An 18,322-nucleotide genomic window follows, 5' to 3' on the forward strand; every position below is an offset into this window, starting at 1 on the left:
CACTGTCATATGTAATGTAAGAAACTTTTCAGCTGTTAAAGGATATTTAACTTCTAAGCGGCAGCAAAGCATTTATTTATGACGCTGTCACCCAACATTATTCTAAAATTTTGATATCTGCAGATTAAATTACAAGACAAACACTCTGATTATTAACCTTCATTAGCCTGAAGAGCCAAATTCAATTCCAAACTTCAAATGGACACTTATTTGCAAAAGAAGATTAGAGAGGTTTGTAATATCCCCAGATGATTAATTTATAGTTCATGAATATGTATGGAAAACATAAAGAAAAAACTAGTTATACTGCCAGCAGAAAATCCTAATGAGGTTCTCCCAGCTATAGAGCACTACTATACTACTAAACTCTATTCATGGGGGCTAATAGGCAAAAAGGAAAAAATTAATTAGAGTAATCATCCAATGTCTACTAAGGAAGGTACACTTTAAGGGTAGTTTCACATTGGCGTAGTTTTCCATATCCGTGGTTTAGTGGTTTCCACAGATGCCTCACAAAGCTCTCATTTTAAATAGGTGTTTTCACATTGGCTTATTTATTCACTGATCCGTTGTCCGTGGAAAAAATTATGAAATGTGTCCTATCTTTCTAATGGATGTGGATCACATAAGTCAATAGAAGTCTATGGGTCCGCAAAAAAAAGATTTATGAAACGACAGTTTTTTTTTCACTGATGAGGCTGAGAAACCCATGTGTCATGTTTTCAAAGCAATGTTAAACCTTCAGTTCTTTTGCGGATGCGGAGACTAAATGGAAGCAAAACAGAGACAAAAACGCCACAGTTGTGCAAACACACATACCAATGTGAAACTACCCTAAGGTTCTATCAATGAAAGCTTGAGCGAAGGGCCAATGTAATTTGCAACTTTTGGCCTTTTATTCTCCGTTTTGAAAAAGTCGGCTTTGTGAGTCCAGCCATATTTACTATAACCGCAAGCAAAAAACTGGCACAGGTTACAGTTGACCTGGCATATATCCTGCCGTAGATTTCAATACCAGCACACAAGTCCCATGTCGGTATCACTAAGAGTTCGGAACATCATAGGAACTATGGCATGTTCAATGCTGGGTTCGCTTTGTTATTACATTATAATAATGAGTGGTAAATTGTATTACTTACATGCTTCCAGTGGCAGAACTGCTGTCAGTAAATAGAGAACCATTATTCCTTTCCATATGTGCCAGCCTGAAGACAGAAAAAGATAGTTCTTAATCTCCAAAGACAACTGTTCATAGTTTATAAGGAAAAGCGCATTACGGTAGAGCCACACAATGATATCTTGTCTCTCAACATCAAAAACTTAGCAGGAATCACTCTTGACAGATGCTTCAGAATTTTTATGACCAAGCAACTTGCTAGAGATTTTATAACTTTTGATTGATGAGATTTTACAGCAATTTCAAATAAGTGGTGTGACACTTTCCTACACAAAACAACGTAATCTCAAGCTGTTTCCTTGGAGTCATGGACTCCATCACCAGTCTTATATTGATAACTTATCCTAATTACATATTATTATTAATTATCAATGTTGTAATTCTGTAAAAAAAACTCCTTTAAAACTACAAATTTTCTGTAGGCTCATCTTCATCTTATCCCTTAAAGAGCAGTCAACAGTTGATGTCTAAGATTTTTAGATGAAGTCTGGTACTAGACTAGACTTTTTTTTTACAAACTTAGTACTATTGGTAAAGAGACATTTCCCAAATGAAAAAATCCACTAAGACATCTTACATTAACCGTTAACAACATGTGATGTGCTGGTATGCCACAGTGCACAATTCATAGCACCAGCTTTACACACCTGTACAGACTTCATTTGTGGTGAGTGTTTTTTACTTATTTAATTGGTATATATTTCAGCAGACACTAGGAGAGAATATCAAGAACCTACTCTAGCATACTGCACACATGCAACTACATTACAACTCAATTCAGAAATTGTACTCCTCTTACGTGTGGTGTTCAACCATACCACGTTTTCTACTATGTATTGGATTTAATCTGCCTCTTGGTGACAATATTAGCTGTACTCCTAAGTCTCTAGCTTACTATGTGTATTCTACTTTTTTGCTATGGATAGTGACCTTGATTAGAAATTAATATGCACTCATGTCTCTGTTCATACATATTTACATTTTACCCATACATACACCCGGGGGAGGGGGGCAAAATAATGTCTTTTATAAACACTGAAATTTTTTCACCAATAATAAATAATTTTGCATTATAACCAAGTAGTGCAGACTCTTTAACATATTGAGATCCTTTACTGTATTCATAAAAATCACAATGGTTATCGTCAGTTGCTGTCCTTTTAACCACCTACTCACATGGATAATGGAGTCAGAGAAGCTGCATGTACAGTATTTTGAGTAGGGAATTATTTTTTATGAACTAATACAAAATGTGCAGAAGCCATCCTATATTTGTGGGTACTGCAAGAAACTGAATGTATAACCATTAATTTTATTTCAACTGCAGTGATATTTTCTGAGCCTATGGATGTAAATTAGATTTCAAGTGTCTCTGCTTTGAAGTAAACTTCTTTGACGGTTGTTCGGTGATGAACGGCAAACAAATTTCTTTCTTTTTTAATAAATATGTAAATAAGTGTTGAATTTCAGCTTGGTAGAAAACTGCGGTTTTATCTGCCTCCACGCCCTCTTCTTTTCATTTCTACTCAAACTGAATTAGAGATGACAATCTTGTCAGAGACACAAAGCAACTGTGTACAACTGTGTCAAAATCAAAGACTTTCACACAACTTGTGAGTTTTCAAGTATGTAAAATCATATATTTTTTTGCACCACTTAAACTGTACGTTACTAATCCAAAGGCATTTCTTCAATATTTATGGGTAATGTAGCAGATTGTATAGTGAAGAAAGATGAAAGTTCTAATAGTTACAAATATTATTTCAAAATCTATACGCAAAAACTAAACCAAAAGAAAGTATTACAATAACCAATGCTTCGTCTTTCGACAAGAAGGCTAATACTCACTGAATGTTTAAGGTATAATATTTGATAACACAGAGCATAAACAAATAATCCAACCATTAATTTGATATGGATGTAAAAGGTTATATGGTTTGTGATCTGGAAATAATGGGCAAAAAAACATTTTCTATTACAGGCTGACTTGTCCTGATACAGGGTTTATTGGAACCAGAATAAACTCATAGACCACAAATTTATTAATCTTAACATAAGTAATAGACAATTCTCTGCATGGTGTGTGTGTCACACTTCTATATTTATACCACCTTTTAGTAGGCAGGCATTGTTGGAAGCTGCACCCCTTTCCAGATCAATGCACTCATTTCAGAATGATGTGGGAAAAGTATCTGCACTCAATAAATATGGTGGAAAGGATGTTGGCCAGAGTTTTGGTGCAATTTTATGTGCTTTTATACATAAACAAGTTGGCATCACTGGGTTTTAATTTATTCCGCCCCGCTGTGATTTTACCTCCTGCTTCTGGCCTAGAGTGGATACTCCCTACTCTTGTCCTGGCTCTCCGACGTCACAGGGCTGGCTCCTAGCTCCTTGGCCAGGAGCAAGAGGTATGATCACAGCAGTGGGCGGAATAAATTAAAAGCACGCAATGTCAAGAGGCACTTGGGTGACGCCAGCCTGATCACCACCGGCAAATTTGTATATTTTCTCTGTCATTTTCTCTGCAAGCACACCCTTTCTTCATGTACTAAAATTAGTTACACTTATTGCATAAAGAACGGGCATGTCATTCTGAACATCTACCAGCAGTCAAACTAATGGCAGATGTACTTTAATTCATTTATATGTGGATAGGAAATTTATAAAAAAAAATTTTCAGTGTAAGTTTGAAATGCCCTTGGAAGATCTTACTAATATAATATAGAGGCATAAAAAAGATTTGCACTATGACAAAGGGGCTTGGTGCTCTTCTTTCTAGTTATCAGAGGTAGTATTGGTAGCAACTACATTTGTGTCCATAAGAAATTAGCCTTAGGCCAGCTGCACACGAATATGTGCAGCCCATGGAGAAATGAGCCCGGTCCAACGCATTGCACACCTTGTACGAGATGGAAAACGTAAATATGATACAAGGACTCCCTGTCTGTTGGGCGAAATTCAGCGCCGATACTGTTACCGTGCTGGTGCTGAAGTTCAGCCAGCAGACAGAGTCCTTGTATAATATTTGTTCATGATGTGAGGACTTCCATTCTGTCCAACATATTCATCTTATATGAAGTTCATAATACAATCTATATTCTTACCTGCAGGCATACTGCTCTATCCTGGAATGTGTGTCATCATCGAAAAGTTCAGGGGACTGCAAAGGACTAGAATAAATAAAAAAATAACTTATGAAAATGTTGTATATACAAAAATACTGTATGATGAACAGCTGAGTTATGTTACACTACATGAAGTAATGGAGCAGGACTTGGGAAGCTTGACATTATACTCACTCAAACTGGTCGGGCCACATGCTGATGAGTGTAATAGGGCTGTAAAAGAACAAGGAGGAAACCAAGAGAGAAAAACTTTAATGCCATAACAGCGACAGCAGAAAAACAAAAAGTCCAAAACCTCTTTTAAGCCCAGGAGAGGGATACATTGAGAGCAGTTGGAAACCCAGAAGCTCCAGTGCAGGTTTCCTGACAGATTACTAATGCAGTGAAAACATCCTGCAGCAGTAATGCAGCACATTTGTTCTTTTTCTTGCAGTCCGAGGCAATCTCATTCACGATAACTGCTATAATAAATCTTTTACTTAATAAATGTGCCAGGAATTGCAATGAGGCTCAATGAAGCTTGAAGCTAGGTCAGAAGAACCTCTTTGTGCCAGGAGATAATAGCAGTATGGAACAATACAGAGAAAACCAGAAGCGTGTCCAAAGAAATGACTGTGAATAAAATTTAGGAATATGTAAACAGTAATGAAATCAGAACATAGTCCTGGTATTTCTTAGTAATTATCACCATCCAGATGTTGCTGAACCTACCTGTACAGATAATCATTTGTTATTAAGATAGTATAGACAACATCTCCTGCCATTTAAAGAGGACCTGTGTTTTTATATTTTTCTAACCTCAGACAGCCCTTTTTAAAGGGAACCTGTCAGCAGGCATTGAGCTAATACACCACTAGCAGTATGTTGTCAAGTAGCTTAACACATTTCAGATATTTCTTTCAAGCCACAGTGAGGTGATATCATCCAGAAAATCATTTTTGAAGCATGATGTATACTGATTGTATAAAGTCAAGTTTTTCCCCTCAAAATACTTATTTTCTATGTAATCATTACTGGTTCTGTGAAATCTGGCGTATGATGTAACTCACATCATAGAACGGTCCTGAAGTAAGGAGAGCTAGACTTCAGCTCTGAGCTCTCTGCCTCCATGACTTTAAACCATTTTAAATCTCAATTTGAAGTCGATTTCCTGGATGATGCCACCATGTTGGCCCATGGTGGAAACATGATCTGGAAGGTGTAAATTGACAACTTCTTCATAGTGGTTTATCAGGTCGGTTTTTGCTGACAGGTTGCCTTTAAGCAGAAAATGTTTATTCTGACTTGTGCCATGGTTATATACAGTACATGCATGATTCCAATATGTGATTTGAAGTGAATATGGGAAGTATACAGGTTTGTAATAATTTGGAATGAACGCTGAAATACCGAATAGTTAAATACTGGATAAAAAGTAACAAAATAATTTAGTTTCCTACACCTATATGACCAACTAAAAGAAGACCTTTCCCCACTTTAACACACATACCATCTTTTTACAGACATTGGGGCACATTTACAAAGGCCCTCGTCATCAGTTTTCTGTCAGACTGTTAGATACTTTTGTGTTGCACACGACCATTATGTGATGCAGCTGCACATAATGTGTCATGCGGCACAAATTATGGGACGTTCTGGAGCTCAGTCTGGCCGTGCGCTTGATTTCTCATGCAAAGTCAGATAAAAGTGTGTCGTAGGCCGATGTTAAAGGTGCACCACAAAAAAGTTAGTGAACTCTGTCGGGCCATTACAGGGAGCGCCGGATTTATGATTTCTGGCACCCATTCTTCATGAATCTGGTGCACCTTGCATTACACTAGTCTTAGTAAATGTGCACCATTCTTCCACTGATTCTGGCACAGGTGGAATTTCTCTCTCTTACTATTCCTAACCAATCTTTATGAATATTTTCATCTCTTTAGGAGAAGATAAGCAGTGCCAGGCTCTCTGCCCCAGTCCATAAGCACCCATCTGAAAACCTATTTGGAATCATTTCTATGTTGTTAAGAGTGCTCAATATGCTGATTCCAACTATGACAGAATTAGAATTAAAGCCTGTCACACAATGCAAAAAAATATGGTGGTATTGAAAATAACCATATATTTTTGTAACAACCTTATAACCATATTAAACAATTATTTGGTAGAATGCATTTCTTTTATATGGTCCGTTGCTACATACATTGTAATCCTGCAAATGTTCTTCGTAGTCGTTTACCTTTAAATTGTCATAAAAATTAAAGTATGTGAATCCTGAATTTTACATGTAGATGGTGGTTTGATAAAACAGTTAGTTCAAACAGCTGACTTACGTCTCCATGTTATCTCCTTCAAGCACAGTCTGCACCGGTAGGTATCCTAATCTTGGATGTTTGTCAAAGTACTTTTTGGAACGGAACTTGTTTTTCAACACCTTAGTGAAATCTCGGACATCTTCACCCGATGTTGTCTAGAGAGAAAAAAAAAATGGAATAAGACATTTATACAAGCAGATGTAACTTTTCAGCTCGTTGGCTTAGAGCCATTTTGCATTGTATCAGCTGGGACCTACTGCACTAGATGGATTTGGAAGACAGAGCAATTTAAATAATGAAAGTTTGGCAAGAGAAGTCCTCCAGCCTAGCACATTGACAGTGTTCCACTAAATCTGCATAATAATTAACACAGAAGTTTGACTCCTGGACAAAAAATAGAATCACAAAATTGGCTCTGTCCCAATTTCAAGGAGGCAAAAACAGCAAGTTTACAACAAAAAGGAAATACAACCACCTAGGATACCAGAAAAAAGGTTTGTTCTCATTAATAGCATCTGGTTTAGTCATACAATATTTAATTAGCAAATTTAAGACATATTTTTTAGAACAAAATGAACACCACCTACAAAGCGAGATACAAGTGCAGATGCTAATCTCCAGTGATTGCAATGTAAAACTAAACAAACATGAAGATGCAACAGCCTGAAGGCACTAAGAACTATGCAAATAATGAATCTTTAAATAGTTTGACATTAAATGACTGCCATATTTACTATAATTCTTTATCAAATCAAATGTAATATTTGTGAAAATGAAACTATTAACAATTTACTCTTTCTAAATCAGCCCACATAGAGGCAATATAACACTTTGTCTAAGTCAATGCCAAGATCTTACTCCAAAATTCTCACATTTATACGTGAAATTGCAAGCCTTGTTCGTGTGAATGCAATATCCCCTCTCTGAAAACATTAAAGCTCCCCCTCTGAATGTCCTAATCTGCTGTTTATCATCTCCTTTACCTGAGACAATGGAAAGCGACAGCAGAGAGAGAGAATAGTCTGCTGCAAGATCAGTGTTAGAAGCAACAAAACAACAAGCTATGTGAAGGAGTTATACAAGTTACACAACAAAAGGACTCCACAAATGATAATGTTTGTGTATTTAGAAAGCAAATGAAATAGAAAAGATAATGTCAGAGCAAAGGTGTTGATATCATTTAATTTATCTGAAGATGGACTTGAGACTGGATAATCACCAGCTATAGGTGACTGTAACATGCTAACCATTTAGGGGCAGGTACATTCAAATATTTTAATTTGTTAATAGTCATCATAAACCTAAATGTTTTAACCCCTTAAGGACGCAGGGTTTTTCCGCTCATTTCTAGCTCTCCACCTTCAAAAATCCATAATTTTTTCATTTTTACGTGTACAGACCTGTGTGAGGGCTTATTTTGTGTGTAACAAATTTTACTTTCCCGTAATGTTATTTATTTTAACATGCCATGTACACGAAGCTGAAAAAAAATTCCAAATGTGGGTTCCGTTTGCGGTGATACCAAATTTATATAGGTTTTAGTGTGTTTTAATACATTTTCAAAAATTAAACGAATGTGTACAAAAAAGAAAAAACTTTTTTTGCCATCTTCTGAAGCTACCGTATATTCTGGCGTATAAGATGACTTTTGAAGACAGAAAAATCTTCTGTCTGGTCTGGGGTCGTCTTATACGCCGGTAATCCTGTATTCACGGCGGCGGTCGGGTCGCGCTGCATGGAGATATTGCAGCAAAGGCTTACCGGTAACACCCGCGACCGGTGCTAGCACAGATCGCGGGTGTTTTCACAGTGATGGCTGCCGGCAAAGCTGCCGGCAGCCTCAAAAAGATAGGGCCGCATGGGCGCCGCCATCTTACCTGGGATCGCCGCTCCCCGTGACGTCATCGGTCTCCATGGTAGCCTCGGGTCTTCTGATAGCACATTGTAATGAATGAGGAGGAAAATCCCCATATACTGCCATACTGTAGTATGGCAGTATATGATAGGATCGATCAGACAACCTAGGGTTAAAGTACCCTAGGGAGTCTGAAAAATAGTATAAATTAAAAAAAAAAAAGTTAAAAAAAATAATAATAATAAAAAAACCCTAAAATTGCACCCCCCCCCCTTTCCCCAGAACTGACATAAATATAAATAAACAGTAAAAATCATAAACACATCAGGTATCGACGCGTCTTAAAATGCCTGATCTATCAAAATATGAGGTTTTTTTAATGACAGTTTTTCAATGCGTTTAACCCTGTAACGGAAAATAGCGCCCAAAGTCGAAAATGGCACTTTTTTGCCATTTTAAAAAATATAAAAAAAAATCTATAAAAAGTGATCAAAAGGTCGTACAGTCCTAAAAATGATATCATTGAAAATATTATCAAATTTCGCAAAAAATGACACCACCCACAGCTCCGTACACCAAAGTATAAAAAAGTTATTAGCGCCAGAAGTTGGCAAAATCAAAAAAAAGAATTTTTGTACAGGAGGTTTTCATTTTTGTAAATGTATGAAAACATTATAAAACCTATACAAATTTGGTATCCCCTTAATCGTACCGATCCAAAGAATAAAGTAGACATGTCATTTGGGGCGCTCAGTGAAAGACGTAATATCCAAGCCCACAAGAAAATGGCGCAAATGCGTTTTTTCACCATTTTCATTGCATTTGGAATTTTTTTCCCGCTTTTGAGTACATGGCATGGAATATTTAATAAAATAAAAATTTAACGTACAGTATGGTAACATTTACAGTAAAATGGACGATGGTAATGCTGTTGTTGTATGCCTTATGCCTGTTTATGAGCGACAGTTTCCCTGCTATATACCTGCATGTCATAAGAATTTAAATTAAAAAAAGGACCATGTTAAATTCAAATCTGTTTTTTTTAAAAATTATACGCCGTCTTATACGCCGGAATATACGGTAATAACTTTTTCATACTTTGGCGCACGGAGCTGTGTGAGGTGTCATTTTTTTGCGAAATGAGCCGACCTTTACATTGCTACCATTTTTAGGTCTGTGCGACATTTTTATCATTTTTTATTCCATTTTTTATGTGATGTGATGCGCCATTTCCTGTCTCGGAGGTCACCGCTGGCCGTAACCGGTTTTATATTTTGATAGATCGGGCATTTTGGGACGCGGCAATACCTAATGTGTCTGGGATTTTTACTGTTCTACTGTGATTTTATATCAGTTCTAGGGAAAGGAAGGTGATTTGAATTTTTAATATTTTATAAATTTTTTTATTTTTTAAACTTTTTTTTTCTTTTTCTTTCCACTATTTCTTAGACCATCTAGGGTACATTAACCCTAGATGGTCAGATCGCTCCTACCATATACTGCAATACTTCTGTATTGCAATATATGGCATTTTTGCAGCTCATTCTGCAGAATCTGCAGAAGCCAGATAGTCTCGGGTCACACGAAGACCCGAGGCTACCATGGCAACCGATCGCCTTTTAAATGCCGACGGCAACTAAAGGGTTAATAGCCGCGATCGGTGCAAGCACCGACCGCGGTTATTAGCGGTGGGAGTTTGCTGCAATATAGCGTTAAGAGCGTTAAGGGGTTAATTGATATTTGCTATGATTTCTGTTATATACTGCATATAGGTAGTACAAATCTTGCAGATCTTGTAGTGACAGCTGTGTCTCAGTGTTCCCATTTTACTACAGAAGGGAATAGGAATAATATAAATTAAATATAATGATTGAAGGGATTTGGTTCAGACTGTGACATTCTGTTTGTGACTAATATACAACCTATAAAATCTGAGAGGAATTTTTGACAGGGCATCTAATTAGCATTGAAGGGGTTGTCCATTTTGAGCAAATAATTTATATGGTTTGTATAAGGAAAAGTTATACAATTTTGCAATATACTATTTGTAAACTCACAGTTTTCTAGATCTCTGCTTGCTGTCCTTCTGTAGAAAGCTTCATGTGATGTCACACAGGCGCACAAGTCGTTGCTATCACACGGCTCTGATTACTCTCTGTGATATAACAGCTCGTGCACCTGTGTGACATCACATGACCATGGACAGATTTCTATTCAATGGAAGCAAACATAGAAGCTTTCTATACAAGGACAGCAAGTGAGAAAGTATATTGGAAAATTGCATAATTATTCCTTACACAAACTATATCAATTATTTGCTCGGAGTGGACAACCCCTTTAATGGGAAACATTTTTACGTAACACTGTATTTCTTTCTGCAAAATTCCCCAATTGTCCATTTCCATTTTTCAGCTCATTTACATATATATTTGGGTGGACTTACATACAGATTACACTTTATTGCCACTTGAAATAAACTAGATATATACTAGGAAATGTTCTGTCCAACAACAACCCAGCTATTAGGATTATCTGCCATTTTCCCTTGTTCAGTAATCATCGGATAAGGAACATGTACCTGAGCCAGCTGATGTTTTGCTTCATTAGTAAATGTTGGCTTGCCAAAAAAAGCCTCTGTACTGAGGAAGTGCTTGTTAAAAGACAATACAACATAATTCAATGCACTAATTGAGGGATAAGTACATTTCGTCCTTGTGAGGGCGGGGGAGAGGTTCATATAGACAAAACACTAAGAAGCAAAACTGAAAAACAGAGCTTATCTGTATTACCTACAATACATTACTATGAATACAGAATATGACTAGATGTAAATATATTTTGGAAATGGAAGAGTATTTGGAGTGATAAATGAAATTCACTATCACCATATGGCTGCCAATGTTAATCAATACCCTGCTGGCATCATCACCATTTTTACTGGATTTCTATCATCAGATTTTCACTTGATTAACTATTATTGCTGCTGGGGAGATCCTAGAAGTGTGAAATATATGTTTATTTGAAGCTTTGCTTCTTTAGTTTACTTAATGTAACTTTCACTTTATTCAAATTAAGCAAAAGTACTTCAGGGGGTGTTACCAGAGTCCCTCCAGGCTGCCTCCATTCTCACTCCATCTGTCTGATAGAAATATCATGGCAGCAGAGAGCTAATACTCTATACAGGCAGTCCCCTATTTAAGGACACCCGACTTACAGACAACCCATCGTTACAGACGGACCCCTCTGCCCACTGTGACCTCTGGTGAAGCTCTCTGGATGCTTTACTATAGTCCCAGACTTCAATAATCAGCTGTAAGGTGTCTGTAATGAAGTTTTATTGATAATTCTTGGTCCAATTACAGCAAAAATTTTGAAACTCCAATTGTCACTGGGGCAAAAGAAAAATATTTGTCTAGAACTTCAATTATAAAATATACAGTTTTGACTTGCATACAAATTCAACTTAAGAACAAACCTTCGGACCCTATCTTGTATGTAACCCTGGGACTGCCAGCACTGCGGCAAGATTTCTGGCAGCAGGAGGTGGGGGAGAAGTGAAATATCCTGAGCTTTGTGAAGCCCCCAAAGCACTTGTGCTACACTAAAATATATTTGATATTGTTTATGTTATGAAAAGTTATACAATTACTTTTTTTTATTAATTCCTCATGGTTTTCTGGATCTCTGCTTGCTGCCATTCTATAGGAAGCTTCATTTCATGAAAATCTGTCCATGGTGAAGTAGGAGAACGTGTTAGTATCACCAAAAGTAATCAAAGAGCCGTGCACCTGTGTGACCTGGGACAGATCTCTATGAAGCTTTCTATCGAATGACAGCAAGCAGAGATCTAAAAAACTCTAAGTAATTGATACAGAAAGTACATTCGAAAATTGTATAACTTTTTATTACATAAACACTAGCAAATATTTGCTGAAAGTGAACAAATCCTTTACCTTAATCTACCCAGCAGTGTTAATAGTTAATAATCTGGAAACCTGAAGGTAGATTTACTTTAAAGGAGCAGTATCCACAACTATGGAGAAAAAACAGTCCTTTTCCTAAAGATATTGTTTGTATTATATACTTATACGCGGATCTAAGGATAAAATCTAATGAAAAAAAGACAATTTGGATAAATACCACATATGGCATCGATCCTTGACAGTTAATACAGCCTCACATAATTAACATAATATAATATTATAGCAGACATCAATTTTACAAAGAAGTATACTGTATATATACACTAGATATATCAGAAGATCATCTACATATAATATATTAACCTTAGAAATGATATATTATGTATATATTATATAATCATTTAACACTTATCACACAAAGAATATAATTCCTCCTTCCCTCAGTTGCCCTCTGCTGTCTGACTACTTATCCGCTGTCTAGTGCTTTCTTTTCAAAAAAATGTGACACTATTGATGTGAGATCAGGGCAAAATCCATTGACTTTTAAGTACTTTGCTATTGTTCTATAACTGCAACGTCTGCTGTCGATGCAACTCAGATCCATTAGGTCTCTATATAGTGTCACTTGTTTACTTCCATACACAACTATTGTATGAAAATATCAATTAGTAGTTATGATACTAACTAACAAGATATCCCATATAAAGATATGTATGGACATTGGGCAGCGCAGCAGTTTTCCTTCTGCCGTGTGTTCTTATTCTGTACATGGGGGCAACAATATTTATTGCCCATCCATCATGTGAAAAGTAGTTGCAAGCATCATTTATTATGTATGACGTATGAAGTAAAGCAGAGACTGCACTAACAGTTCCTGACATGTTGCCTTTCAAGATATGGGGGATACAATATTTGTCAGCGTCATTGTACAAATAACACATCAAGAGTAATTACAGCTTCTACAGATCGATCCTCTGGGAGACAAGCGCTGAGCATGGCCTTAGAGGATTTCAAGCATAACAACAAAATAAGTGGATTTTAGTGAGGTTGAAAAGTTCCATTCTAGCCCTAAGAACTGTTAAGTAGAAAAAATTCTCTTCCACTTATAGACAAGGAAATCATTTCCAGTTACGAGTGCTAAGTGCTTCTTCCAAGCTACTAAATGATGAAATAAGTCATTTATAGCCTGTCTTGCCATAAGGCAATCATCCTGCAAATGTATATCTTCTCTTTTAATACTATTAAAAAAAAATATAGCGTTCTTCAGCAGCATCATGTGCTCCTGGGAGTTTTGGGAAAATTCAGCTGCGTAGAAGTTAAGCAGACCATAATATAAGCAGCATTCGGTAGATGTTTTATTTCATGTTTGGTGCATAAGATGCTCAAAACGTAATCGTCCAAAAATTTGCTAATACGTGAAATGATCAAAGAATTTAAGGGACCACTGGGCCTGAAAACCAAAATGTCAAAATGTTCATGTGTGGATCATAAAGTGAAGAAGCAGTCGTCGTTGTTGTTGAGTCAGTTCAAATAATGATCTGGTAAAAAGTCAAGTTTTACTCCAGTAGAAACATGTGACAATGTTTTCGAAAATTGGTCTTACAATTACTTAGCCGAAGGCAATTCACCCATCACTTAGTAAGGGCTTATCTCCTCAAGAGAAAAGGAAATGCAACAAGTTCAAATTCATATGCCCTATTAATATCTCCACAAAGATATCCTATTGGTGGGCAGGTGGAAGTTTAGAAAATCAATGGATAGAACCAACATCAATGTATTATTGCCAATTTTTAGCTGGTCAAAAAAACAACTTGCACTTCCTATGAATGAATTAAATTTCCAGGTCATTAAAATTTTTATATGCTCCTTCACCTTACCATTGTGGATATAGTAAGATTAGAAAATCAAGCAAAACTGAACATATATTCTCTTCACCCCCAATGCAGTTGGCCGTAAGGCCAAGAGATAGTTTTTTTTTTTTTTAATCCATGTACGAAATAAGCAATTCTCTAATTTACTCTAATTATCTATCTGAATCTGGTTGCCATGAGAAACCATATAGTTCAGCTAGAGACAACAAGAGGCTTCTTGAGAGGGGCTATAGGACCTGTAGTGATGTCACAAGCATGTGACTCATCACATGCTTCAGGGCGGCCAATTACACGCAAGCTGTCCTGCATCATTTGAACGTACATTGTGTGATGCAAGGGAACTTTCAGCGATGTCACAAGCATGTGATGAGTCACAGATTCAGATTGGCCAATTACAGACATGTTGTCCTGATTTGGCTTCATTGCCATAAGTTTATGTCACAACCTATACATCAGGAATAGCTGACTCTGTATCTAATGTTAAATATACCAGATACATCTCAGGATAGGAAGGAGTCAGCAGCATCGTACAGGTTAGAATTGTTATCAAAGGCTATCTCCATCTGTGCTATAAATATTTTTGTCAGTAACTTTACAGTTACGCTTTACATGGGTTGTGCACTCTCTCATGTTTTCTGTAATGTGTGTGTAAGTGTGGTAATTTATCAATATACATCTATTGGTAGATTTTCTTTAATTACTGAAACAATTACCTTCAAAGCAAACTCAGAGCCTTAAACACAACATAAAAGACTTGGTCTTGGATGTGTGGCACAATGACTGTAGAGCAAATCCGAACAATAAGCATAGGTTACTAATTGACATACACCGAGAAAAATCGGTGATCGATAATCATGAGACTGTGGCTAATTTTTACCCACATGACGTGAGAGCAAATAAAAGGCCTAACATCTCTTACAGAGAGTTAAATGCACAGGAAGAAAATGCAGAAAGGGAAATTTGAGACAGTGGGATATTTTTTCAAACTGCCAGAGACAGACATTGATGCCGGCTTGTTCAAGTATGACATCCACATCTGTTAAGTGGTGTGCAAATCAATTCCAGATCACACTGGGGAATGAAAAGTTCTGATTTAAGTGGAGTGAAGAAAAGAATAGTCATGTGATGCCGAGAGCAGTCAAGAAATACAAAGGACCTTGGTGTGAATATACAACGCTACATTATCATTCCGTACAGAAAGTACTATAGATTGGGATTTATTCGTGCAAAATAGATTGGATCACATTATATGTATAAATTAACCTGAAGAAGGGAGTAAAAGGTGAAAGACAGATTAAATCACTGAAGTCTAATGACGAGAAGAAACTGATGATGTTCGTATTTCTCCCCCATAATTTCTTCCCTGTAATCGGCGCAGCACACCAGTTAACACGTGGCAATATGCTGCTAATAATGTAGCATAATCTTTCATGCAGAATAAACAATACAATGTAATTGGGTGGACAATTACATGAAACGCATTTCCAATGATTTCAGTGATCAATGGTAATTATTCAATCTTTGGGCAGCTTCAAACTCTAGTGTTGTTGCCATATGATCCCCAAGACTAATAAATGTTACAGTATTTACCGGTATGCAATACTCCACCATTGGATGATGCAGCTTGTGACCTTTTGCAGTTCTTCCAGAAAAGAAACAGCTCTGACAAACATCATAGTTGAAATGTTTCAGGCTCCGATACCTGAAATGACAAAATAAAATAAAAACATAACTCTTAGTTCCCCAAGGAGTTGGTTCTTCAAGTAAATATTGTATAGCTGCAAGATTTGTACTATTTTCTAGATTTTCATGGCACTAGAAGATGAAGGAAAAAGAAGATTCAGGAATATTGAGTTTACGAAGAAAAGACTCTCTAGGATATCTTGCATTAATATGCAGGAGAAAGAATGTGTCACCAGAACTTTTCTAACTTTATTCTTACGGAATTCAATACCAAGTACCGAAATTTTATTAATGTTTTGTACATTGTATGACCACAGTGGTTATCTTATCATTTTTCATTGTAATCTTGCCTGTGATAACACAGTTTGCACAGGATCCATCATTCACAATAGGCGATGCTCACATCTTATCTTCTCCTAGCACAATGACTGCTGCATAGTGTCTCAGAGCATCTCCTAAAATTCTCTTATGTACCTCAATAAACATCTAAACTGCTGTGTTTATAATACATGAGGCTGCTGAAAAATATGTCTGTTAATGTTGTTTACAGCAGTTCATTATTTGGTATAAGTTATTAAAAAAAAAAAGAAAAATAGGCTTCTTTTCTGTCACACAACTGCTTTAAAAGAGGATGCACCAGCCTGAGGTGAATTGAGCCTTTTGCCTCAGGCAGCACTACTTGCAGCAAGATGGGGGACAGCATCAGGGGCATAGCTATCTGCTACGGCTGCTGCTTAAAAATGGTGACTCTTCACAACTGTTGTCAGCATGGGTATAAGACGCTGCATGCAGAACCCACTTGGTAAAAAAAATAACCTGATACATTACTATTAGATGAGGTGGAGAGGGCTCCATTCTACAGCTTGTCTCAGGCAACACTAATTAGTGTTAACTCTTTAAATGCTCCTGGCAAAGCCACCTTTACATAGCAACCATTTTTCCACCGATTTTCACCGTCTGTGACTTCTGACTTAGGTCCAAGTTTGGGGGGCCTGAATCCATGTTGTTCAGCATGAATCCAAACATTGTGGGGTCAGGTCCACTTGTTAAGATTTGTAACATATGTGATAAAAGCAATGTGCTTATAAGTCCAATTACTTGTCCTTCCTCATTCTCTCCTTAAATGTTTCTTAGGCCCAGATCACATCTCCATTAGGTCTTCAGTTATTTCCTTCAGGTATGCTTTATGCACACAAACGTGTAATGGGGCTGTGTACTAGCAGTTTGTTGTGGATAATACAACGCCCCATTATTTTCTATGTGCACATGCCCACGATGGGTGCGTGCACCACGCTTTGGGTGGGATGACTGTCCATGTCGCGAATTATCGAACAAGCCTTATTCCTGCCCATATTTAAGGCCTGTTTGTGGTCTTCAAAGTGCATACATTTGTCCGCATGCGGCATTATTGTGAGCCAAAACCAGGTGTGGTCAGACACACAAAACATTATGCCTTACCTCGTTATACTTCTTGTACCTTCCATTATACCCCCACTCTTTAAAGTTCCCCCACTACTTGTCACTGGTATTTGGCACACAATAACTGAACGAAATAAGAAAAAAAAAGGAACACAAAACAACAGTGATGTGATATGGGCCTTATTAATTTCTGCTGAATTCCATCTTGCTAGCAAGATAAATGCTCACTGAGGTGTCAGAAAACACTATGCCGCAGTTAGGAAGAGCAGTGAGAGAATACAGCTAGATCTCTGACTACAGTACACAGAGAATCGTGAAGCTACAGAGACTGCAGTGAAAAAAAGATCAGAGAAAATGAAGATTACAAGTTCCACAGTGATCTGAAACAGTGTTTCTCCTCATATACATACACTGGACTACAGATTCCTGATGAAAGGCTGTTAATGAATGATTAGGTCGGCTTTGATATATGAAAATACTTTATATGTCATTTATTTAAATTTAAAGTTAATTAAGTTATTAAAAAAACTTTTAAACCCTAGTCACATTATTGATGTTATTCACCAAAAGACGGGTTAAGTGCAAAGTTATAGTTTAGAGCCATTATGTATTATCTTTGTTTCTGACACTCAATTCCACTTAATCAGTTTTGGGCACCTTATCCTTTAATTGGCATGTAAATTTAGTACCAAATAATGAGAGCAGCCTTATTAACTTTGTCACATGAGCACTAAGAGCTTGAGGGATGAGTGCCAATAAGCCCGAGGAGCAGGATGCTGTATACTGTTAATGTTCACATCAAAACATTCACAGATTTATTAAATAGAACACGAAAATGTGTAAAATAGCCCCTGTTTACAGGGAAAAACACATTTAAAATGTAATTTGATCACCCACTTTTATTGCCTCGATGTTGAAAGTGATGGTTTTAATACTGCAATCTATGACCCATAGAGGAGATACACAAATAAA

At 36.9% G+C, this 18,322-nt stretch overlaps 1 protein-coding gene across 9 annotated transcripts in view; it reads right to left on the reverse strand.

The window, feature by feature from the left end:
• UTRN (utrophin) overlaps positions 1–18,322 on the reverse strand; it is a 457,412-nt gene that overhangs the window by 21,772 nt on the left and 417,318 nt on the right. For all 9 annotated transcript variants that reach the window (XM_072140867.1, XM_072140861.1, XM_072140863.1 and 6 more), the window contains 5 exons: positions 15,839–15,950; positions 6,618–6,754; positions 4,480–4,518; positions 4,285–4,350; positions 1,140–1,205 (listed from right to left, as the gene is read on the reverse strand). In XM_072140867.1, coding sequence (XP_071996968.1) covers positions 1,140–1,205; positions 4,285–4,350; positions 4,480–4,518; positions 6,618–6,754; positions 15,839–15,950 — 420 coding nt within the window. The remainder of the gene's footprint in view (positions 1–1,139; positions 1,206–4,284; positions 4,351–4,479; positions 4,519–6,617; positions 6,755–15,838; positions 15,951–18,322) is intronic.

Source organism: Engystomops pustulosus, chromosome 3 (assembly GCF_040894005.1).
Source record: "Engystomops pustulosus chromosome 3, aEngPut4.maternal, whole genome shotgun sequence".
In the NCBI taxonomy this organism is placed as follows: domain Eukaryota; kingdom Metazoa; phylum Chordata; class Amphibia; order Anura; family Leptodactylidae; genus Engystomops; species Engystomops pustulosus.